Source organism: Hippopotamus amphibius, chromosome 1 (assembly GCF_030028045.1).
Source record: "Hippopotamus amphibius kiboko isolate mHipAmp2 chromosome 1, mHipAmp2.hap2, whole genome shotgun sequence".
Classification (NCBI taxonomy): domain Eukaryota; kingdom Metazoa; phylum Chordata; class Mammalia; order Artiodactyla; family Hippopotamidae; genus Hippopotamus; species Hippopotamus amphibius.
The window spans coordinates 15,000,031-15,025,170 of NC_080186.1; the positions used below are offsets into that span (position 1 = coordinate 15,000,031).

Below are 25,140 nucleotides of genomic sequence, written 5' to 3' on the forward strand. Positions count from 1 at the left end.
GGGGGCCTTAGGCATGCAAAGGTATGCAACCAGTGTGGGCTGGGAGTGGTGGAGATGCTGCTGGTGGGGGAGAGGGGAGGCTTACCAGACAACACTGTGTACTTCAGGGCCTCCTGGGCCACCATGTTGGCAAGACCGCTGAGGATGGTCTCCAGGGCGTTGCCGAGCTCCATCAGGTACTTGGCCTCCCACGCCAGGCAGTACTGCTCACGGCTGCGCGCCAGGGCAGCCCATGGGGCGCTGAAGGTGCCTGGGGAGAGCACAGGTAGGTGGGGTCTCTCCTGTCTGTGATATGGAAGCCCTGCTACCCTTTTCCCAGACAGGTAGCAACAGGAGCCCACTTACCCTTGCGGGGAGACAAGAGGCCCACCCCCTGCCAGTGAGCTCCAGCTGATAGCAGATGTGCCCCCAGATGGCGCACAGGGCTACCCTGCAAGTCGGCAGGCTGGGGTTTGAGACCCAGCTCCTGCATTCACTAGCAGCTGGGTGAACTGGGTCACTATACCACACTGAGCCTCACTTTGCTTAGCTGTTAAGTAGGGAGACCAATATTTATCTCCTTTCATAGAATAGTTGTAAGAATTAAGTATTCCAACTACTATGTATGTAAAGTGTTGTTTTCTCTCACTCTGCAGTAATTCTGGCATCCAGGATGCTGAAGGCACACGAGAGGAACACACGGGGGCCACGAGCGGCTGGCTCTGGGAACCAGCAGCATCTCATTCAGCAGACACTGCCTGGGAAAGAGTCTGCAAATCTGGGGCAGAGGTGCTTGAGCCCAGCTCTGCCATGATCTTGCTGGCTCACCCGGTTTTTCTGAGCCTCAATTTTCTCACTTAGAGACTGGAAATGCGAAGATGATGACAGCACCCCCATGTGACCAATGTCAAGCAGGAAAATATAACAGTGACTACCTGCCCCTCTTTCTCCCTCTCTCCTGGTCCTCGCTCTGCCTTGAGGATACTGTCACCTCTCCAGCAGGACATTCAGGCCCCCCGTGACCTGGCCCCTGCCTCCTTCACAGCCTCATTGACCATCGCGTTACCCTCCGGAAACACATACTTTTGATTTTGTTTGTTTGTTCATTCATTCATTCATTCATTCATCCATTCACACCGCAAATGCTAACTGGGTACCTAGACTATGCCAGGCCTGGAGCTTGACCCTGAGGATACAGACACCAATCGTCATAGGAAACGTTTAGTGAGCAGGTACTAAGTGCTGGGCAGCTCTGTGCTGAGCGCTTTCCCATGGACTCTCTGATTTAATCCTCTCTATAGCCTCTGAAATGGGGCCCCACAATTAGCCCATTTTACAGCTGAGGAGACCGAGCCACCCAGACAAAGAGCTCTCAGTCCGGGGAGGGAGAGGGCCATGCAAACGTCACGTATTCACTTGTTCCCGGGCCGTGGGAGCCCTGAGGGGCTCTGTGCATTTCTGCCCGTGGCCCGAGTTACCTCCCACCCTTACTTGTCTCTGAGCTTCTAGCTCATTTGCTTGATCCCCGGGGAAGCTCCCTGGCCCCTCTGATGATCTAACGCACCTTGAACTTTTTCGCCCTGAGTTCTCATCACAGTCTGCAATTATCCATTTACTTTTGCGTCATCTGTTTAGTGCACGTCTGTCCTGCAGTCTGTCTGCCAAGTGCTCGATTCCCAAAGCCTCATGAAAACAGGATGAGTGCAGCCAGCTTCCCAGAGCCTTCTGGTTCTGGCTCAGCCCAACGCCTCGACCTGCCCGACCCAAAGGCCTCGTCCCAACCTGAGGGTGCTCTGCTGACACACAGACCACCAAGGGGCTGCTCCCCACTCTGCAGGGACCCTGTCACAGCTCTATAGCAGCCTCTAGTTGTGGAGGAGGAGACAGCCAGGCCAGAGAGAGGATGGCGGGCACAGACTGTGGGACTAGGGGAGTGGGGGACGGGATGTGACGCTGGCCTAGGCTCTGGACCCAGCTCGGCAGCTTCCTGGTTGCAAGACTCACAGCAAGGCAAGCTGCCCTCCTGAGCCTCCGTTTCTACACCTGTTAGAATGGAATGATGGCATCTGACTCACAGGTGTCATGGGGATCACGTGAGAGGCTGCACGAAAAGCATTATGTAAACTGTAAAGCGCTGTACTGCATTCTATCACCTTGTGGCCAAGAACATGGACTATGGAGCCAGACAGAAGGTGGGTGAGCCGTGCCCCAGTCCCTGACTAGCGAGGCGACCCCGGGCAGCCCTTATCAGCCTCAGTTTCTTCATCTGTAAAATGGGGGTGATCATGGTGCCCACCTGGAAGTGAGGGACGAAGTGAGCCAATGCATGCAGAATGCCTGGCTTAGTGGTGAGCTACAAAGCGATTATCATGATTACACACAACCTTGTTTAATAAAGGGGCAGACCCAAGAGAGCCCATTTATTCCCATTACACGCAGAAGCAAGCCTATGATGACACAAGACTTCTTTCCTGGCCATCAAGGAGGCAGGACGAGGTGACTCATTTCCCTCCTGAACTTCATCTAACTCGGTTACATTTCTTGTAACCACCCCCTCTGCCTGGGGAGCACATGGCACTAGGCTGCTGGAGGAGAACACTGATGACAATTTCCTCCCCTCCGAATGAACTTGACTTTGACCTGGGGCCCACCCAGCAAGGGGGGTTAAAACAACCATGAGGGATTTGCACTCCATACTGGTCAGAACTGCAAATTCCTTCACTTAGACTGTTGCTTCTTCCTTCCTGTCTCGGCCTTTCTGTAGCAGTGGATGGTAGCGTGAAACAAATGAAGAGAAACCTGTGAACTGTGGGTCAGGAGACCTGGGTTCGAATCCTGCACATGCCACTTGTCTGCCACGTGATCCCTTTAGGTTTCCTCTTTGTCCAGATCAGGATAGGAACAGCCCCCACCTCAGAGGGTGGCTGTGAGGATCAAGCTCCTGGTGCGTGGCTGAAATGCCTGACTCAGGGTGCTAGGTGCTCAGTCAGCGTTAGAGACACGCTGTGTGGGGACGGGCCCTGGCAGGCACACAGCAATAAGATTCCGGCGCCCAGTAACGCCTCTGAACAGAGCCTGGGCGTTTTCTCACCTGCTTCCTTCTGCGCTGTTTAGAAGAGCTGTGGCTTCCGCCCTTGGGTCCCAGCCACTTGGGAACCCAGGAGGCTCTGAGTGCGTGTATCTGGTCAGGATGCTCCAGGCTCCTTGGCCCACCCTGCTCTCTCTCTGATTGATGACCTGTTTGCTGAGCCTCACACTGGGCACTTGCAAAAGTGAGTCAGCAGTAAGTGGACCATGGCCTTCTTCCTCCGTGCCACCCTGGTCAGAATCCCCCCCAAAACACATTCATTCAAATTAGAGCAGCAAAGGGAACTAACGTTTGTGGAATGTCACTAAAAATCAGGCGCCTTCCACACGTTACCTTGTTTAATTTAATCTTTGGGGTACCTGGAAAGGCAAGGATAATTTGTTCTATTTTACGCATGAAGCAACCAAGGCACAGAGAGGTGAAGTACATTGCCTGAGGTCACACAGCCAAGACGTTCTGATTTCTTACTTACGTGTTGAAAGTCCTCTGCTATCTTCCACTTGCTTTGAGGATAAATTCAGACTCCTTGCCAGAGAGCATGTGCTCCTGTGTGATCTGGCCCCGCCCACACTCCTGCCTTCTAGCTCCTTGCTCCAGCCATCCTGTGCTTCTTTTGCATCACCCGGCCTTTCTACATGCTGCCCTTTTGCTTGGTACTCACTGCTTTCTCCTTCTTTATCTGGCTAATTTCCAGCTAGCCCTTGCGTAAATGTCTCTTCCTCCAGTAACTTTTCCCTCACTCCCCAGAAACACCCTGTGCTTCCCCCACTGTGCCATCCAAAAAGCTTGCTCAGTCATCTGTCTTCTGCCTTGGACCGTATGTTCCATGGGAGCAGAGGCCATAACTGCTGCTCACCACTGAAAGCCTAGGGCCTGGCTCAGTGTCTGGCACATGGTGTGCACAGTGCTCTATAAACACTGCTGAAGGGATGGATTGAGGGGTGGATGGGTGGGTGGATGGATGGATGGATGAATGGATGGTGGATGAATGGGAAGATGGATGGATGGATGGACAGCTGATGGATGGATGGATGGGAAAACCGATGTGGGATGAAGTCATCTCACCTCTGAGCCTCAGTTTCCTCCTCTGAAAAATGGGTCCCCACTACCCACCCCCTAAAGACATACACAGGCAAGAGCCTAGGCCAGGGTCTGGCCCACAGCAACAGACCCAGCTCAGCCAACACCCACCCCCCTCCACATCCTTTTCTGCCCCAGTCCTCACGGTATTTGCCGGATGCCAGCCACCCCGTGATGGCGACGGTGATGTGCAGCTGCCTGCCTTCTGTCAGAGGCAGAAATGTGAACTCTTCAATGGCCCCGACACGCTTCTTCATCTTGTACCCTAAAGACCCAGATACAAAAATGAGAACGGGGGTGACTGGGGACCCTGGGGAATGTTAGTGGGAGCGGCTCTGTGCACTCACACACTCACAGTGAGTGCCAACCACGTGCCCCGTCCCGCGGCAAATGTCTCGTTTTTGAACTCATTAAGGTCAGTGCCATTATCGTCCCTGATTGCAGATGAGAGTAAGAGGCTTCCAAAGGCTGACGAGCCCGAGTGGCAGAGCTGGGGTTGAAACTCGGAGCCCAAGCCCATATCGCCACTCTGTCCTGATTCAGTGGGTACTACATCTTCTTCCTGCCCGCGGACTTCAGGAGTGTAACATACCCCTCTCAGTAAAAGTGGTTTGAACTGACCATGATGGTCCATGTGGGAAGCAATGTGCCACCTGGGGAATGGAGCAGGAAACCCTGTGTGTGATTGGGGGCTACGACACATTTGATTTGGAAACACTCCCCCAGGTGAGGCTGGTAGATGAGGAGTAGCCGTGTGTTCTCTTACATGAGGAAGCTCAAGTGTCTCTGAGGCGACCTGCCTGGAAACTTCCTGGATGGTGACAAGCAGGTCTAGACCTTTCCTAAAAAGTCTACAAAAGGTGCAGTTTCTCAAACTCAGCCCTCCCCCTGACCCATGCCAAGCCTCCCACCCAGGTCTCTGGGAACCTGCTGTAAGTTCCGGCGGTGCTGGGAGATGGCGTGAGAAAAGCCGCGTCCTCCTCCTCCTCCGTCTCCCGGGAAGCCCTCGCTGGCGGGAATCTGGGTTTGTCCCTTAAGGAGCTGGGCCACCCGGGCTGCACGCCCCTCCCAGCCACCACTCCTCTGGAACCTTACCTGTCAGGCCGGCTCCAGCCGCACCGAACAGCGAGGTCATGACGGCTATGCCAGCCACTGAGCCCAGGGCCGCCGCCCCGGCGCTGCCAATGATCGTGGCGGCCCCGGCGGCAACCAGAGGAGCAGCCAGACCCCCAGTCACGCCTGCAAGGAAAGCAGCCCACGGTGGGCAGAGGTGGGAGTGAGGACGCGGCCTGCGGGGGTCTTCCTCCACCAGCTGCCCACGGACACCACTAGGGAACACACCTACCGTGTGCATGCGGGGGGGTGGGGGAGGGGCCCCCGCCCTGCTGATCCCCCTACGCTCCCCACTCTCGCTCCCAGCCTGGCGTCACCCCTCACGCTGCATTGCCCTGGCCACATGCTACCATCTCATCTTACCGATCACTGTCCCGCCTCCCACAGTCGCCAGGCCTATCAGGAGATAGCGCTTCCATTTCCTCCTGTTTTCTCTCTTCTTCCGGGATGCCTCGGCCGTTCTGGGGGAGAAGAGGTCGCTCTCTAGGGCTGGCTGTGTCTGGGATCCCTTGACACCTCCCCACCTCACCAACCCTCCAAACTGGGATCAGTGCTGGGTGCTCTGTCATGCAGAGCAAGGTACCAAGGTTTTAAAAAGCTGAAAACATTCTAAAACCCAGCTGGGGAATCCCAGTACACGGGATGTGCTACTTACCCAACGGATCCATCCTAACATGGTTGCAGTTTGAACAACGAAAAGACAAAAAAATAATAATAATGGCAAAAGAAGCACAAGAATATCTTTACACACATGGACCCAGAATGAGTACCAGATACAGTCCCAGGCTCTGTCACCTTACTCCTTCCTTCCTCTCCCCCCACTCTGCCATCAGAGCCCACCTCTCTCTGGGATATCTGGACACCAGTTTCCTTCAGAATTTTCTTTTCTTTCTTTCTTTTTTTTTTTTAAGAACTTTTATTGAGATACAGTTAACAGACAATAAACTGCATATATTTAGAGATACCAAATTGTACACTCTAAATATACGCAGAATTACCTTTTCAAACATGGGTTAGAGACATGTCTGTACTGGAGACCTTGGCCTTGGGGCAATAGTTAGAATCGTTCAGACTTGAAGTTTGAAAGAGACAAAATGTAGCAAAAGGGAAGAAGCATTTAGAGTAAACTGGGGTCAGGTGAATCCCGAGGGTGGCCTGGGAGTGCCACCAAGCCCAACTTTCCTGTCCGACATTCAGCCCTCGCTGTTTTGAGGCAATAAGGAGCAGGACGGGAGACAAAGGTGGGGCAGTGCAGTCACCACCAGTGCGAACTCTGAACTGAACTTGGAGTTTGGACAACAACTCAATGTGTAGAGTGACGGCAGATGACAGTGATAATAAAAGCAGGGTTAATATTTATGAAGGACTTCCAACATGCCTGCCACTGTGCTTTGCACTTCGAATGGTTTATCTTATCCTGGAAGCAGTTTTATTCTGCATATCACAGACGAGGTCCGGGATAAGAGCACCCGCCTCCTGCGTGGCCGTGGGGGTCAGCGAAGAGAACGTCTATTAAGCTCTGTGCTTGACGGTAGGCCCTGCAAGTGGGGACCGAAACCGCGGCTGTTACCATGAAACTCCATCTCCCTGAAACTCAGTTCCCCCTTTGGTAAAAATGGGGCTAAGAACATCTCCCTCATAAGGCTGCTGGTTTATAAAGCTTCCATTCATCCCTTCGATCCACAAACTTTTATGGGAGCGGACAGCGGGCTGGTGCTTTTGTGTGTCAGCAAGCAGAACAACGCAGTACTCAACCAGAACTGTTTCCTTCCCATCTCTTGTCTTCGGAACCATACGTGATAGCAAGAAACAGTTAGTCTTCCGGTCAGTGAAAAGATGTTGGATTTGAGATGGGCATTTGGAGAGCTGCTGTGCTTTTTGGTTGTCTGCCCGCTCACCTCAACCAACTTTCCCCTAAGCACCTCCTGGGGGTACAGCATAGCACTTCTCGGTTGCTTCACTGCTGAGTGGAAACCAATCCTCCAGGATCACAGGTGCTGGTTTTTCATGACTGAAATCCACACAGACTTGTGGGAAGAAGCTGAACCACATGCAAAGGGGAAGGCAGGATGGTGATGAAGGGCATGGGTTCAGGTGTCAGGTTTCAAAGGCGGTAAACTAGGCTTGAATCCTCCCTCATTCTCCAGATGTTCAGTTATCTCTCCTGCACTGGTCCTCCCTACAGGAAAAGGATACATTTCCTCCCTGTGGAGCTGAGCGGCCCCATGACCGGCTTTAGTCAGTAGGTGGAAGGGATATACATCACTTACATCAAAATCTTTACGAGTCAGTGCAGGGGCCTGATAAGTCTCCTTTTGCTCTGCCCTGAGACGAGCAACACTCCTGAGAGAGGTCACTCTGTCAACCTGGGACCCAGAACCAAGACAGTGTGGACTAAAGCCACAGCCAACCTGCAAGAAACGCACCTTTGTTACTATAAGCCATTGAGACGCAGAGGTCATTTGTTCCTGCAGCAAAACCTAGCCTATCGTGCTAGACAGAGCCACTTACTAACCTTGGGATTATGTACAAATTAATTGTCCTGTCCGAGTTTCCTCATCCATGAAGTGGGAATAATAAGAGCCCTGAATCCCCAGGGGTATTGGGAGGGCTAAATGAGACAGTCCACATACGGTGACTGGTATACTGTAATCGCTCAGTATGTTTATCGCTAGAACGATTCCTTCCATGTTATCATAATTTCCTCCTCAACATGGGCTGGAGATATACTTTGGCCCTTAATTGCTTGCACCACTGGGGGCAAACAGGAAGGCTGGAAATTAGTTGCTTTTGGCAGAGTTCAAGGCCTCAGAAAAATTCCAGCTGCTGAGGGCTTATACGAGGAACACACACGGGCCACGAGCTGCTGGCTCTGTGAACCAGCAGCATCTCATTCAACAAACACTGCCTGGGAAAGAGTCTGGAAATTGGGGTGTTTGAGTCCAGCTCTGCCATGATCTTGCTGGCTCACCTGATTTTTCTGAGCCTCAATCTTCTCACTTAGGGACTGGAAAGGGGAGGATGATGACAGCACCGCCATGTGACCAATGTCAAGCAGGAAATGTAACAGTGACTGTCTGCCCCCTCCTCTCCTTCCCTCCTGATCCTCCTTCTGCCTTGAGGATAGTGTCACCTCTCCAGCAGGACACTCAAGACCCCCGTGACCTGGCCCCTGCCTTCTTCACAGCCTCATCGTTCAATTCCTAACTTACACTTTACTCTCCAGAAACAATGAACTGCCTGCAGGCACACTGCTTATGCCTCAGTCCTGTGCTCCTGCTGGCCCTTGGCTGCCCAGGACCTTCTCACCTTCCTTTGTCTGGTTAAACATTACTCATCGTTCCAGAGTCACCTCCTCCAGGAAGCCTGCCTGAGCCTTAAGGCTGCCTACCTGCTCTGACTCCAGGCCTCCCTAACCCTCTGTACCGTATTAGCCTATAATTCTAGACCATTGATTTTCAAAGGGTGGGCTTTGGATCAACTGCATCAGAATCCCCAGGGGTTAGCTGTTAAAAGCACTGCTTCCTGGGTGAGGAAACCTACCTCTAACAAGCTGTCTAATTATCTGAAGTTTGAGAATCATAGGGCTAAACCCTCAGGACACAGATCAAGCCTTTCCTGAGCTCCACCCTCAGCAGCTGGCCCTGGGATGGCACCTGGATGGGGCTCAGAAGACATTTCTTGAAAAGAACCTCCCATTCCAACAAGAATTGGATGTGACTACCGCTGCAGTGATCTAGTCTCCCCTCACTGTCCATTTCTATGAAAACCAGAGGGCACATACATTTTGGCTAAATAAAATATTTAGGCAAAGTGTAGGCCAATCACCATCAAGAATGAAATTTCTGAGATAGTAGAACAAATCTAGGACGGTATAACATTTTCATGATTACTATAGATTTATTATTATTAACATCGTCAAATTCTTGAGTGGGTGCCCTTGACATTTCTTAGCACCGTCTGCTTCTAGATTGTTCCAACAGTGACACCTGCACATCTGGGGTACTAGACAGTCATCACTTTTAGCTGAGTTTATGCAAGGGGAAACTCATAGCCTAAAGGGGCTAAAATAACTAAAGAGTAAATATAGTTCTTGAAGTTGTTTTATTTAAATTTAAATGTATGAATGCTAGTATATCAGATCAATTTTATAAAGACTGGATGGATGATATACTCTAATCTCCAGTATTCTGCTTTGTATTATTATTGAAATTTTTATAAACACTTGCTGAATCAAAAAGAATATCATATTTTCCCTAAAGTTATTTAGCTAAGGCACCCTCTCTTAATGTACGCCTGAATTGCCAATCGATTTTCTTAAGCACTTGAACAATCTTAATAACTGTTGTGTACATAAAATGAATAGCTTTCCCATTAATCATTAATTATCACAGCATTTCACTCCTGCAAAACTTCAATTGTCTGATTGAATTTCAACATCTAAAGTACAAGAGGAGGGACTTCCCTGGTGGCGCAGTGGATAAGACTCCACGCTCCCAACGCAGGTGGCCCGGGTTCAATCCCTGGTCAGGGAACTAGATTCCACATGTGTGCTGCAATTGAGTTCGCATGCCACAACTGAGGAGCCTGTCTGCTGCAATTAAGGAGCCCTGGAGCTGCAACTAGGAAGCCCACCTGCCACAACTAAGGAGCCAGTGAGCTGCAACTAAGGAGCCCATCTGTGGCAACTAAAACCCAGTGCAACCAATAAATAAATAAATAAATAAATAAAAATAAAGCAGGGACTTCCCTGGCGGTACAGTGGTTAGGAATCCGCCTGCCAATGCAGGGGACATGGGTTCAAGCCCTGGTCCAGGAAGATCCCACATGCTGCGGAGCAACTAAGTCTGTGTGCCACAACTACTGAGCCTGAGTTCTAGAGCCCACAAGCCACAACTACCGAGCCCATATGCCACAACTACTTAAGCCCGCGCGCCTAGAGCCCACGCTCTGCAACAAGAGAAGCTATTGCAATAAGCCTGCGCATCACAATGAACTGTAACCCCCGCTCACCGCAACTAGAGAAAGCCCGTGCAGCAACAAAGACCCAATGCAGCCAATAAACAAATAAATAAGTAAATAAATTTTTTAAAAAATAAAACACAAGAGGAGATGCTGGCTCTGAGTTACATCTACAATGCTTCCTATATTGGGAAGTGAGAATTCAAAGCACAACACTAAAGCCAGTGAAGCCCTGTTCCTATTACTGCCTCTGCCTGCTGGCTAGGCACCATGGCAATCTATGCCTTCATATAGCCACTGGCCACACGCATGACCCGGGATGCCAGAGGGGACCTTGAGCCGGCAGCATTCCTTGTCAGCCCCCCAAAGACACAGGCTGAAGCCAAAACGCAGATTTGGGCCAAATCCCAGGCTGAAGTCACAGATAGCTTATAAAGAGCAAAGACACCCACACTGCCCAGCTCATGGTTCCACGAAGAAATTTCCCTCACTGCCACCTTATCTCCCACGAGACGGTGTTCCTTACCCTTCCTGTCCTCACTATCACCTTTTTCTTTTTTTAAAGTCACCTTCTCCAGTCAATAGAGAGGGAGCGCTTATCTCTGGGGAGTCTAGAGACACATTCCTCGTAAAAGCTCAGAAAGCCCCATAAAAGAATTATCTTTACTGCCTTTTTCAGAATTAAGGAGGAAACCCAGGATCCTTGACCATGTCTTGAGTGATGCAGTAAGTGACGTTCAGACTGGATAAGGAATTTGAATCAGATGGTGCCCCTGACCACCTGGGTGACCCTGGGTGAGTCATGTCACCTTCCGACGTTCTGTTTCTTCCTCTGCAAAAGCCTCAGGGGATTGTGATGAGCATGTAGTGAATGGTATCCTGTACCTGCATCTAGAGAACACTCAATACAGGTTAGATGTTGACCATGTTATTATGACGGGATGCACATCAACCCCCAGCACGGCATTCGCTAACGCTTACTATGTGCCAGGCGCTGGTCCAAGCTCTTGATGTGTATTAATTACTAACCCTCTTGACAGCCCTATGATGGAGATGCTACCACTATCCCTGTGCTAGAGATGAAGAAACTGAGGCACAGAGAAGTCACCAAACAAGCAGGGGAAGCCTGGATGGCCTCAGGGCTCAGATGGAGACCCAAGAACAGAAAGGCGGTGCAGCACACCCTGAACCTCAGCTGCAAAGGAGCACCTTGGGATGCTGAGTTAGAAGCTCACCTTGCAGAAACACAAAACCTTACAGTTAAAAGAAACCTACATACAACTCGATCCTCTACTTGTACAGGTGGAAAAAAACTGGTGCTGGTGCCCAGAGAGGGAAAGCAACGTGCCCAGGGCCACACAGAGACTTAGCAGCAGAATCAAACAGAGAACCAGGTCCCTCAGCTGACCAGTCCCTATGCTTCCCTGCATCTCAGACCCTTCCAGAGACCACAGGAAGAACCTGAGAGGTCGCCAAAGTTCCTAAAATTAAGTTAAAAAATGACACCTCTAAAGTATTTTTCTGAGGAAATGGCCCACACACAGCAATAACAGCAATGATACTAGTACTATAGCAGATGTTGATATTTCTCAACTAGTAACTCTGTGCAAAGCCTGCTTGAAGCACTTTATGTGTAGAAACTCATTTGAGCCCCACAAGAACCCTATGACGAGGGTGCTATTATTACCCCCATTTGCAGGTGAGGAAACTGAGGCCCAGAGAAGTTAAATACTTTGGTCAGGATCATACGGCTGGTAAGTGGCAGAGCTGGGCTCTGTCTTACATATTGCCTGATCTGGCATTACTGGTATTGTCAGAACAGACCCTCTGGGTAATATGTTTCTTTCTGACAATAGATTTCCAAACAAATGACAATAGATTTCCCTCATTTCAAGGCATACTTGAAATGCTACAAATGTCCAACATAGCCAAAGGTTCTGGGCGGCCCTTGTGATTATGGTAACTGGCCTGGATCCAGGTGTTTCTCTATTGACACAGCTCTGGGAGTGAAAACAAGTCTATTTGCAGGTTATTTCAACAGACCAAGTTTCCTCCTTTCTCAAGGAAACCACCCCCTCCCTTTGCCCTAACAAACCCTGGTGGGAGGGCGGCTCCAGTTCTGAACTTGGCTTCAAAGCTAAGTTCCCAGCTGGGCTGGACTGGCACAGCCTGGCTGTTCAAAGGAAGCCTCCATGGTCGAACAACACCCAAGGCTGGGAGATGTGCCTGGTGCAAGGAGCCCACAATTAGGCTGTGACTGGGATTGATTTATTGCCTGGGATTAGATCCTGTGTAAGGCGTCCTGCAAAGAGCTGAGCTCTGTCCAAGTTACCAGGAAAATTTCCGTTGATGCACACCTGACCATACACAGATAGCAAAGCCCTGCGACAGCTGACAGGTACGGGGGCGTGTGGGGGAAGGGAAAGCCTCATATGTACCAAGCCCTTGCTCTGTGTCAGCCCTGGGCCGAGCACTTGATAACATGATTGCATTTGTTTTCCACAATGACCCAAGAGGATGCTATTCTTATTCCTATTTTACAGACAAGGATATTATGGATTAGAGAAAAGGGGGCCACCTGCCCAAGGTCAAAAAGCAAATAGGTGTCAGAGGTGGGATTTGAACCCAGGCCACTCTGGCCCCCGGACGTGGTGTCGCAAGAGCCGAGGTGGAGTGGGGTGTTGGGCCCACAGCATGTTCAAGTCACAAACTCACGGCCCTTAGCAATCATCCATTCAATCCCTCTTCCGGCCTGCAAATGAGGATGGAGGCCCAGAGAGGGGAAGCAACTTGCTAACGCCACACAGCGAGTCAGGGCTGCACTGGGACTCTTTGTCCAGTGTCTTTCCACCCCAGTGCACCATCTCTTTTATTTTTTTTAAATTTCTTTTTTTAAATTAATTCATTTATTTGGTTGTGCTGGATCTTAGTTGCAGTGGCCTGCTGCTTAGTTGCGGTACATGGGCTCCTTAGTTGAGGCAGGCATGTGGGATCTAGTTCCCTGACCAGGGATCGAACCCAGGCACCCCTGTGCTGGGAGCTCGCAGTCTTACTCACTGGACCACCAGGGATGTCCCTCAGTGCATCATCTCTTAATGGGAGGAGGGGAGAGACAGGACTCTGTTATCTGAAAAGTGGAGGTCCTCGATTCCTGGCAGGCGGGGCCGGGGTCACAGGGCTCCCTTACTCAGATTCCTCCTCTTTGGTTTCCTTCAGGCTCTCGAGGAACGTCTCTTCCAGGAGATCCAGCTCCTCCAAGGGCACTCGGAGGAGGGAGGTCATGTGACAAACGAGGACTCGGGCCCGAGCATCATAGCGCCCTCGAAAGAGAGAAAGAGCAGGGAATCAGTTCTGCTTCTAAGCACAGAGATGTGAACAGCAGTGCAACAGATGAAACCCAAACCCCAGACACGTCCTACATGCACAGCCCCCTGAGAACCAGTTGGCTGAACAAGAGCACAGCTTCCTGGGAGGAGCGGTGTGCAACTCTTACACATCCGAATCAGAAGCAAGGTGGCATTTTTGCCAAATTAGCAAAGATCAATTTTTCACACCCCAAAGCTGTTAAGGAGGTGATATCATGACTAGAACCAAATCCAACTCTACCATGACCTACAAGGCCCCTGGCCAACTCTGCAACCTCACCTTCTAGACCATTCCTGCCACGGAGCCTTCGCACTTGCTGTTTCTACCACCGGGAAGGCTCATTCCACAGCCTTTCTCGTGAGGCTCCCCCTCTTCCTCATTCAGGTCTCTGCTCAAACGCCTCCTGCCCAGAGAGGCCTTCCTGATCCCCCTGCGCCCCTTACGCTACCCCTCTGTCCCGTATTTTGTCCGGCACAGAGCTCGCCCTGCTCGGACATCGTATCCATTTACTTTTGTTTGTCTCTGCCCCCAAAGTATAAACTCTGTAAGTATAGACTCTGCACTGTTCTATCGTCAGTCCTTAGGAGAGCTCCTGGCACAAAGAATGTGTTCAATTAATGACCTGACAGGCCTGGGTACGGATTCTATTTGTGTGTCTAACCTTGGGCAAAGCTCATCCTCGCTCAGGTGGAAGTGGAAATTGTAAGTCATCTCACAGAGCTTCACGGAGAGGACTCTGGGTCCACGACAGGCCTTTAATGAACGTGGCAGAACTGGCCTCTGCTGGGTGTCTGCAATGCTGCACAGTAATTTTATACTAAGGTCGTCGTAGCTACGACGACCTCAGCTTCTGCAAAATAAACCAGAGCCTTTCCTGAACCAGGGTCCCCAGGGCGAGCTGTGTTCTGGCGGAACCTGCCCAGCTGCCCTTGGCTGCCTCCCCGGATAAGAAGCTGTCTACGTGTCAGGAAACAGACACCCACAGGCTGTGCCTTGGCGTTACTGATCAGCTAAATTTCCACGAATAAAGGAGCTCCCTGCTCCCTCCCTCCGAGGATCACAGACTACTGCACACAGGTCATAATCGACCTGTGGAAGTTCACAAGACTTGGCCATGGTGATTAATTGGTGGCAATTATAACCAGCTACTAATTCATACTCCATTGGTCAAGGCTGCCGTGATTCAGTTTCTGGAATACAGACTGCCAGATGCACAGGTGATTAAAACCTTCCAAGGTTTAACTTCCAAGGTTCCAAAGTCCCTCAGGCATGGGACTCGGGAACGTCAGCCTCGTGTAAGGGTCATTTCAAGGACCTTGACAGCCAGGCTGCTGGACTTGAAGGTACAGTTCTATGTAAGGCAGGTGGTGAGTGGTGGAGATGGGGCAGGAGTCCTGGGCTACCCAGGACAACCTGCCAGGTAGCCAACTCACTCCTCAAGGGCCAATCCATCATGTCTCAATAAAAAGCCCAACTTGGGGCTCAGGCCAAAAGCCTGGGCATCGCTTTTGATTTTTCTTGTTGCCCCTCCACTGACATCCAATATACTGGCTAATGTTGACAGCTGCACCTCCAAAATGTATCCTGAGTCTGACCTCAGCTCCCCATCTCTGCTGCCACGGTCACCGTGACTGCTATCACTTTTTAAGAACCAGCCATCTCCCTGGTTTCTCATCTTTCACTACTCTTGCCCCCACACTCTATTTGCCACGCAGCAGCTTGAAGGATGAAGTCATAAATCTGATTGGAGTTCTCTTCCCCAACTTAAAACTCCCCAACACACTTAGAATAAAATCCATACTTCTTCCCATGGTCTGCAAGACTGTACATTATCTGGTCCCCTCCTGCCACTCTCTCTCAGCTCACCTTCTACTGCTTCCCTGTTTCATCCACCAGTAATTTGTCCCACCAAGAAGCCAAGCTCATTCCTGTCCCAGGGCCTTTGCACTTGTTCTAACTAGCAAGCTCCTGATCCGAGAAGGTCTGGGTGCACTCATGCCTGGGGGAAGTGGCATGATCAAAATGACTCCTAATCTTGCAGCCTCTGCAGGGAAGGGAACCAGCATCCACTGTGCTCCTAACAAATGCTGGGCACCACTCAAGAAGCTTGCATTCGTGATTGCTCATCTTCCCCATGGTCCTGGGAAGCTGGTGTTATGATGCCTCATTTTGCGCAAGAGGGAAGAACGGGTGCTAAGAGAGGCTAAGAAACTTTCTCAATCAGGGGTCCTCAATCCCCAAGCTGCAGACTGGTTCTGGCCCACAGCTGTTAGGAACCGGGCTGCACAGCAGGAGGTGAGCAGCAGGCTTGTGAGTGAAGCATCATCTGCGGCACCCCACTGCTCACATTACCACCTGAACCATCCCCCGCCCTCTCCCCTCTCCGCCCGGGTCCATGGAAAAACTCTCTTCCAGGAAACTGGTCCCTGGTGCCAAAAAGGCTGGGAACCGCTGTTCTTGTTTTATTTTTTTTTTGGCTGCATTCAGTCTTCGTTGCTGCACGTGGGCTTTCTCTAGTTGTGGTGAGCCAGGGCTACTCTTCATGGTGGTGTGCAGGGTTCTCATTACGGTGGCTTCTCTTGTCACAGAGCACAGGCTCTAGGTGTGTGGGCTTCCGTAGTTGTGGCACATGGGCTTAGTAGTTGTGGCTCGAGGCTCTAGAGCACAGGTTCAGTGGTTGTGGCACACGGACTTAGCTGCTCCATGGCATGTGGGATCTCACTGGCCCAGGGATCGAAACTGTGTCCCCTGCATTGGGAAGTAGATTCTTAACCACGGCGCCACCTGGGAAGTCCCATGGACTGCTGTTCTAAATCACAGCTGAGAGAGTGGTGGAATTTGGATTAAAATCTGGGATGCCAAAGTTTCTGTTCATTTCACTGTGGCTGCCTTTTAAAAGGCAAATCTACTCAAGGGAATTCCCTAGTGGTCCAGTGGTCAGGACTCCAGGCTCTCTCTGCGGAGAGCTTGGGTTCAACCCTTGCTTGGGGAACTAAAATTCCACAAGCGGCCAAAAAAAAAAAAAAAAGGCAAATCTACTTGAGTGAGTTTTGGGATTGCAGGTCAATCCCACGTGGTCAGTGGTGAATCCTACCTTCTGGGTGCATGGGGTATGTGGGGTACACCCACAATCCCAGTCATAGCCCTAGGTCATGGGTGCACATACAGGTGATCCACCACCTGGTAGCCTGTTCTTCGGAAAATCTTGGCGCTGGGGTGCAAACTCAGGGATCTTGGCTCTGCCCCCAGCAGGGCAGGAATACACCAGCCTCCAACAGGTGGGCAGCCCCAGCACCCACCCAGACTCCACCCTTGGAGCCCAACTGGTCCTTCTGGCCTAGGAAGAGCAAGGGACATGTCCAAAGTCAGCCAGTGTGTTTGGACAGACCCAGGGGCAGAACCCACACTTCTGGGCTCCTTCTCTCACCAGCATCTCAACAGGAAAGCTGCTGCACTTTGCACTTCACCGTCCAACACTGTGCTGTGCATTAAAGGATGAACAGCATCCCTGGAGCTTGGCACTAAATGCCAGGTGCACCCCAGGCACTGTGATAACAACCCCCACCTGCCCTACATTTCCAAATGCACCTCCTCAGGGGGTAGTACAACCTCCACTCCCAGGCACTGAACCAGCCTCTGTTCTCAGTATGGCTCTGAGTTTGGGAGCAGGAATGGCCAGCCTGGGGTTGACCTTGCCTCTTCTCGGAGAGCAGCAGAATCCCAGGCCTTTGGGAAGAGATCACAGCCAGTCCCTTCCCTTTGCGGGCTGCCCTCCAGACCAAAGGAAAGGAATTCAGAGGCAGAAACTTCAGCCTTTGTTGCCACACAGACTGGGGTTTGAGTTTTCATCTGACTACCTACTAGCTGAATAGCTTTAGGCAAGTTTCTTGACTTCTCTGAACTTCAATTTTCTCATCTGTACAATGGGGGCAAGAATACTCTTTTAATCTGGCTTTTGTTGAGCTGCAGTGAGAAGATGCCTGTGATGAGCCTGGCCTGTACCTGGGATGCAGTAAGTGATCAAGAAAGGGTGGCTCATAGTACTCTTTCTATGGTAAACTGTCAAAGTTCCTCAATCCTTAGATGCTAAGAGGCCAGAGCTGCTGGGGTGAGGCTGTGAGCGGCGGCTACTGTGTCAGCATGGGGACCCTTCGTCTCGCCTCTCCCTGGGATCCGAGGACACTCTCAGGCTATGTTCATTCAACTGCTTACCCAGCCTACTGTACTGCCATCCCTCAGTGGAACATTTTTTTGTTTTTTGGGGTTTTTTTTAGCCCCGCTGCATGGCTTGTGGAATCTTAGTTCCTCCACCAGGGGTTGAACCTGGGCCCTGGCAAAGAAAGCGCCCAGTCCTAACCACGGAAAAACCAGGGAATTCCCCCAACTTTTCTTTTTTAAAAAATTAATTAATTAATTAATTAATTATTGGCTGCGTTGGCTCTTTGTTGCTGTGCGCAGGCTTTCTGTAGTTGCAGAGAACGGGGGCTACTCTTCGTTGCAGTGCTTCGACTTCTTATTGCAGTGGCTTCTCTTGTTGTGGAGCATGGGCTCTAGGAGCGTGGGCTTCAGTAGTTGCGGCACATGGGCTTAGCTGCTCCGAGGCCTGTGGGATCTTCCCAGGCCAGGGCTCGAACCCATGTCCCCTGCATTGGCAGGTGGATTCTTAACCACTGTGCCACCAGGGAAGCCCCCAACTTTTCTAACTATATATTTTATGTAACATTTAGAATGTTTATACCGAATTTCACCCTCAGTGAGTTTCTTTTTTTTCATATAAAGAAAACCACACCTCACTCCAGTCCCAGGCCCTCCGGCCCCCTGCTGGGCACTGAGTTGACTTACAAGTCTGGCCAGGGTCTTCACTTGGGGGGGTGGGGGTGGGGGGCAGGGCAGAGTGTGGCTGGAGAGATGGGACTTCTAAGATGCACCCCATCTCAGGGCAGGACTTGAACTCAGATGGTTTCGGGTATGACTCCTGCCTTTTCTCTTCACAGCTTATTTTGGTGGGGGATAATTAACGGCATTCAGGTGGCAACAAGCTTACTTCCAGGCCAGTCGTCGTGGGAGCCCCTCCTCCAGCCAGCCCCTGCCACACAGGGCGCCCGCTCTTCGTTTTGGCTTCATCAAACCCCCTGAAAGTCATCCGTAAGAAGGAGGATTTTATCATTTTATCTCCACGTAGGAAGCAGAGCGCAGTTAGGAGTAGACTCTGGAACCACACTCCTTGGGTTCGAACCCTGCCCCCTCACTCTTCAGCGGTGTGACCTCGGGCAGGTGAGCTCACTTTCTGGGCCACAGCTGCCTCTTCTGTGAAATGGGGGACAGGAGTAGCATCTACCTCCCAGGGTTGTTGAAGGGTTTAAACAAATTATAAGCACGTGTCTCAGGGCCTGCACACAGCACGCACTCAATGAGCTATTGGCTGTGGTTAGAATTCCTCCCAGCACCTGGCAGAGGGCCTGGTACACACAGTGGAGGCTCAGTTCTTCTCTGCCGAATGGATGAACTGGCCAGTTTCAATAGTGACAACAAAAGCTTTACGCATCTTGAGGATCCTGACGGAGAACCTAGCCACCTGGTGACAATGTTCGCATTCCACCATGACTAAAGACGGACCTCTCAAACCTTCCTGATTCATCGGGGAGGTAGGGTTTGCAATTCAGGAATAAAGACCAGGTCAGAAAGTAGAGTCAAGTTTGCGGTGAATGTTGTTATGTCTCAGGCGGCTGCACCTTGTTGGGTTCCACGGCCTGGAGTCAATGCTATCTTTGGATTCAGAGTTCACAGGGCAAGAACCATGATTCAGCTGAAGCCTCGCTGCACAGTTCACCATGATACTCACTGCTTTAAATGGAATTTGCAACTTACTTTGAAATGTCACCTCATGTTACTTAACCTCCTGAGCTTAATTTCCAATCAGTGGGGATAACAGTATCTACTCTAGCAGTTGATCTGAAGATTATGTACGATGCAATAATTCACCATCTGTGTACAGGACCTAGGAGAGCAACTAGGTAACTTATAAAGATTACCAACTACAAACAAACCAGCCCCACCTGAGATGGCCAGATGTGGATCCTGGGTCAATGGTTCTCAGTCAGGGATGTTTTTGAGCCCCAAGGACATGTGGCAAAGTATGGAGATGTATCCGGTTGTCACAACTCAGGAAGTGCTACTGGCCTCTAGTGAGTAGGGGCCAGGGAAGTGGCTAAATCTCCTACAAGGCACAGGGTGGTCCCACAACAAAGAATTATCCAGTCCCAAATGTCAATAGTGCTACGGCTGTGAAACCCAGTTTAGAGTTAGCTCAGATTCGGTTTAACCTTTAACATACAAAAGGCTTATTTTTCCAGTTGTGTGGGCAAGAAGCTTCGTGGGTTGTTACTGGATGAGGAGAAGAAAATGATTAGCACGCACAAAAAATTCCACCCAGCTGCCAAGATGGCATCGTTTTGTGACTAAGATCCCAATGTTGTCAGTAAAGGTCAACCTTCCAGGAAGTTCTGAGACATGCAGCTTTTTGTGTTGATTTCTTGGGCTGATTCTATGACTAATCACCCTGTCTCACACTGAGAGAGAAATGCAGTAGCAAAGAAGAGAGCCTTCTTCTGTGCTGTGTGTCCTACCCCATCAGTTTCTGTAGAAAAGATGGTTTAAACCCTCAAGTTCAGGCAAACGACCTTGCTAATATTCTAAGCTTGTGCTCTAAGGAAATGCCATCCATCCTTCCTTCTATCCATCCATCCTTCTATCCATCTATCCATCCCTCCCTCCATCCCTTCATCCATCCATCCATCCATCCATCCGTCTATCCACCCAACAAATACTAAATGCTCACTACGTGTCAGTGTTGTAGACACTGGGATATGATGGTGAACAAGCCGTACAAGGGGCCTACCCTCATGGTGCTTATGGGAAAGGCCTTGAACAACTGGCTCAACTATGACACTGACATTCTCCTTACAAGATCCTTGACTGTGTTCTTAGGACCAAAGACAGTTTTGTTTTGCTTTGAAGTAGCATCTGGCTCTTGCCTCTCATTTGTATTTGAAATTGAAGTTCAGAGAAGTTAAGTGACTTGATCAAGGTCGCACAATGAGAGTCTCAGAGACAGAATGAGAGTCCAGGTTTCCTGGTTCCCAGGGCTTTCCCATTTAACCACCACCGTCATGCCCCAGCGGCACTCATGGCCTGCTTCCTGCGTGCCAACTCTGTTCTGAGCACTTTACCTGGGTTATTCCATGTTTAATCCTCACCACTACCCTATAAGGTAAAGAGTACTGTTGTTCCCATCTGACACCTGAGAAAACCGAGGCACAGAGACATTCAGCAACTTGCCAAGGCAGAGCTTGAATTTTAACACCAGGCAGGCAGATCCTCAAATGCTCCCAGTTCTTGGTCCCTGGTGCTTCATTTACAAGCATAGAGTTGGACACAGTGAACAGAGGACAGCCATCTACCCGCTGAGGAGAGAGGCCTGGAGCAGATTCCTTCCTGGCCTCAGAAGAGAAGAAAGATGGCAGCAAAGTAGAAGGGTGTGGAATGCATCCCTCTCCACAGATGCATCAGGAATACATCAAAAGATGCAATAATGCCCACAGAGAACCAGCTGAACACCAGCAGACGACCTCAGACACCAGAAAGGACTGCAAAGATCCCGACATAACTGAGACAAGCAACCTCTGAAGTCTGGACTACTCCGTCAGAAGTCAAGTAGAAGGCTCTGGGGAGGGAGCACTGAATCCAGGATGCTAGACTACTAGGGAGTCCTCACACACAGGGAAGATTAACTGCAGAGAACCCTCACAGAGCCTTGTATCACAGTCTAAGACCCGGCTTCGTCTGACTGTCTGCAACTGCCAGTGCTGGACACCTCACACCAAACTACAAACAAGACAGGAACACAGACCCACCCATCAGCACACAGGCTACCTAAAGCCATATTAACCTCACAGATACCCTAAAACACACCACCTGACGCGGCCCTGCTCATCAGAGAGAAAAGACACAGAGCCACACACCGGAAAGCAGACACCAGACCCCCACACCAGGAAGCCTACTCAAGACACTGGACAAACCCCACCACAAGGGGCAGAGGGCAGAAACAAGAGGAGTTACTACTAGGCAGCAGAGGGAAAGGAGACAGAAAATCCTATAAATTAGACAAAATGAGAAAACAAAGAAACACCATGCAGGCAAAGGAGCAGGGAAAAAACCCACAAGACCAAATAAATGAAGAGGAAATAGGAAAAATGCCTGAAAAAGAATTCAGAGTAATGATAGTAAAGACGATCCAAAATCTCGACAACAAAATAGAGAAAATACAAGAAACAGTTAATAAGGACTCAGAAGAACTAAAGAGCAAATAAACAGTAATGGACAACAAAATAACTGAGATTAAAAATACTCTAGATGATATAAATAGTAGAATAACTGAGGCAGAAGAACGAATAAGTGAGTTGGAAGATAGAATGGGGGAAACAACTGCCACAGAGCAGGGAAGAGAAAAATGAATAAAAAGAATGGAAGACAGTCTCAGAGACCTTGGTGACAGCATTAAGCACACCAACATTTGAATCATAGGTATCCCAGAAGAAGAAGAAAAAAAGAAAGGGTCTGAGAAAATATTTGAAGAGGTTATAGTGGAAAGCTTCCCCAACATGGGAAAGGAAATAATTAATCAAGTCCAGGAAGCGCAGATAGTTCCATACAGAATAAACCCAAGGAGAAATACACCGAGGCACATATTAATCAAACTAATGAAAATTAAACACAAAGAAAAAGTATTAAAAGCAGCAAGAGAAAAGCAACAAATAACATGTAAGGGAAAACCCATAAGGATAACAGCTGCTCTTTCTGCAGAAACTCTGCAGGCCAGAAGGGAGTGGCAGGATACACTGAAAGTCCTGAAAGAGAAAATCCTACAGCCAAGAATACTCTACCCAGCAAGAATTTCATTCAGATTCAATGGAGAAATCAAAAGCTTTACAGACAAATAAAAGTTAAGAGAATTCAGCACCACCAAACCAGCCTTACAACAATTGCTTAAGGAACTTTTCTAAGTAGGAAACATAAGAGAAGGAAAAGACCTGCAAAAACAAACCCAAAACAATTAAGAACATGGTAATAGGAACACACATGTCAATAATCACCTTAAATGTAAATGGATTAAATGCTCCAACCAAAAGACACAGACTGGCTGAATGGATACAAAAACAAGACCCTTCTATATGCTGCCTACAAGAAACCCACTTCAGACCAAGGGACACATATAGACTGAAAGTAAAGGGATGGAAAAAGATATTCCATGCAAATGCAAGTCAAAAGGAAGCTGGAGTAGCAATACTCAGACAAATTAGACATTAAAGTAAAGACTATTACAAGAGACAAGGAAGGACACTACATAGTGATCAAGGGATCAATCCAAGAAGAACATATAACAATTGTAAATATCTGTGCACCCAACATGGCAGCACCTCAATACATAAGGCAAATGCTAACAGCCATAAAAGGAGAGATTGACAGTAACACAATAATAGTAGGAGACTTTAACACCCCCCTTACATCAATGGACAGATCATCCAAACAGAAAATAAATAAGGACACACAAGCTTTAAATGACACATTAGACCATCTCGACGTAACTGATATCTATAGGACATTCCATCCAAAACCTACAGAATACACTTTCTTCTCCAGTGCACACGGAACAGTCTCCAGGATAGATCACATCTTGGGTCACAAATCAAGCCTTGGTAAATTCAAGAAAACTGAAATTACATCAAGCATCTTCTCTGACCACAACACCATGAGACTAGATATCAATTACCTAGAAAAAAACTGTAAAAAATACAACCACATGGAGGCTGAACAATATGCTATTAAACAACCAAGAAATCACTAAAGAAATCAAAGAGGAAATCAAGAAGTATCTAGAAACAAATGACAATGAAAACGCAACAACCCAAAACCTAGGGGACACAGCAAAAGCAGTTCTAAGAGGAAAGTTTATAGCAATACAGTCCTACCTCAAGAAACAAGAAAAATATCGAATAAACAACCTAACCTTACACCTAAAACAATCAGAGAAAGAAGAACAAAAAAACCCCAAAGTGAGCAGAAGGAAAGAAATCATAAAGATCAGAGCAGAAATAAATGAAAAAGAAATGAAGGAAACAAGAGCAAAGATCAATGAAACTGAAAGCTGGTTCTTTGAGAAGGTAAACAAAATTGATAAACCATTAGCCAGACTCATCAGGAAAAAAGGGAGAAGATGCAAATCAACAGAATTAGAAATGAAAAAGGAGAAGTAACAACTGACACCACAGAAATACAAAAGATCATGAGAGACTACTACAAGCAACTCTATGCCAATAAATTGGATAACCTGGAAGAAATGGATAAATTCTTAGAAAAGTACAATCTTCTAAGACTGAACCAGGAAGAAACAGAAAATATGAACAGACCAATCACAAGTACGGAAATTGAGACTGTGATTCAAAATCTCCCAACAGACAAAAGCCCAGGGCCAGATGGCTTCACAGGCAAATTCTATCAAACATTTAGAGAAGAGCTAACACCTATCCTTCTCAAACTCTTCCAAAATATAGCAGAAGGAGGAACGCTCCCAAACTCATTCTACGAGGCCACCATCACCTGATACCAAAACCAGGCAAAGACGTCACAAAAAAAGAAAATTACAGGCCAATATCACTGATGAATATAGATGCAAAAATCCTCAACAAAATACTAGCTAACACAATCCAACAGCACATTAAAAAGATCACATACCATGATCAAGTGGGGTTTATCCCTGGAATGCAAGGATTCTTCAATATATGCAAATCAATCAATGTGATACATCATATTAACAAATTGAAGGATAAAAACCATATGATCATCTAAATAGATGCAGAAAAAGCTTTTGACAAAATTCAACAACCATTTATGATAAAAGTTCTCCAGAAAATGGGCATAGAAGGAAATTACCTCAACATAATAAAATCCATATATGACAAACCAAAAGCCAACATCGTTCTAAATGGTGAAAAACTGAAAGAATTCCCTCTAAGAACAGGAACAAGACAAGGGTCCACTCTCAGCATCATTATTCAACATAGTTTGGGAAGTTTTAGCCACAGCAATCAGAGAAGAGAATGAAATAAAAGGAATCCAAATTGGAAAAGAAGTAATACTGTCACTCTTTGCAGATGACATGATATTATACATGGAAAACCCTAAGGATTCTACCAGAAAACTGCTAGCACTAATCGATGAATTTAGTAAAGTAGCAGGATACAAAATTAATGCGCAGAAATCTCTTGCATTCCTATACACTAATAATGAAAGAGCAGAAAGAGAAATTAAGGAAACTCTCCCATTTACCACTGCAACAAAAATAATAAAATACCTAGGAATAAACCTGCCTAAGGAGACAAAAGACCTGTATGCAGAAAACTATAAGACACTGATGAAAGAGATCAAAGAGATACAAACAGATGGAGAGACATACCATGTTCTTGGATTGGAAGAATCAACATTGTGAAAATGAC

General features: G+C 48.6%; 1 protein-coding gene across 4 annotated transcripts in view; it reads right to left on the reverse strand.

The window, feature by feature from the left end:
• The window catches only part of TMCO4 (transmembrane and coiled-coil domains 4), a 102,232-nt gene that overhangs the window by 46,231 nt on the left and 30,861 nt on the right, over positions 1 to 25,140 (reverse strand). For all 4 annotated transcript variants that reach the window (XR_009047911.1, XM_057698165.1, XM_057698170.1 and 1 more), the window contains exons 6-10: positions 13,410 to 13,542; positions 5,624 to 5,721; positions 5,243 to 5,386; positions 4,293 to 4,412; positions 86 to 250 (exon numbers count right to left, since the gene is read on the reverse strand). Coding sequence is in view for 3 of the 4 variants with exons in the window: in XM_057698165.1 (XP_057554148.1) it covers positions 86 to 250; positions 4,293 to 4,412; positions 5,243 to 5,386; positions 5,624 to 5,721; positions 13,410 to 13,542 (660 nt within the window). In the remaining variant the exon portion in view is untranslated. The remainder of the gene's footprint in view (positions 1 to 85; positions 251 to 4,292; positions 4,413 to 5,242; positions 5,387 to 5,623; positions 5,722 to 13,409; positions 13,543 to 25,140) is intronic.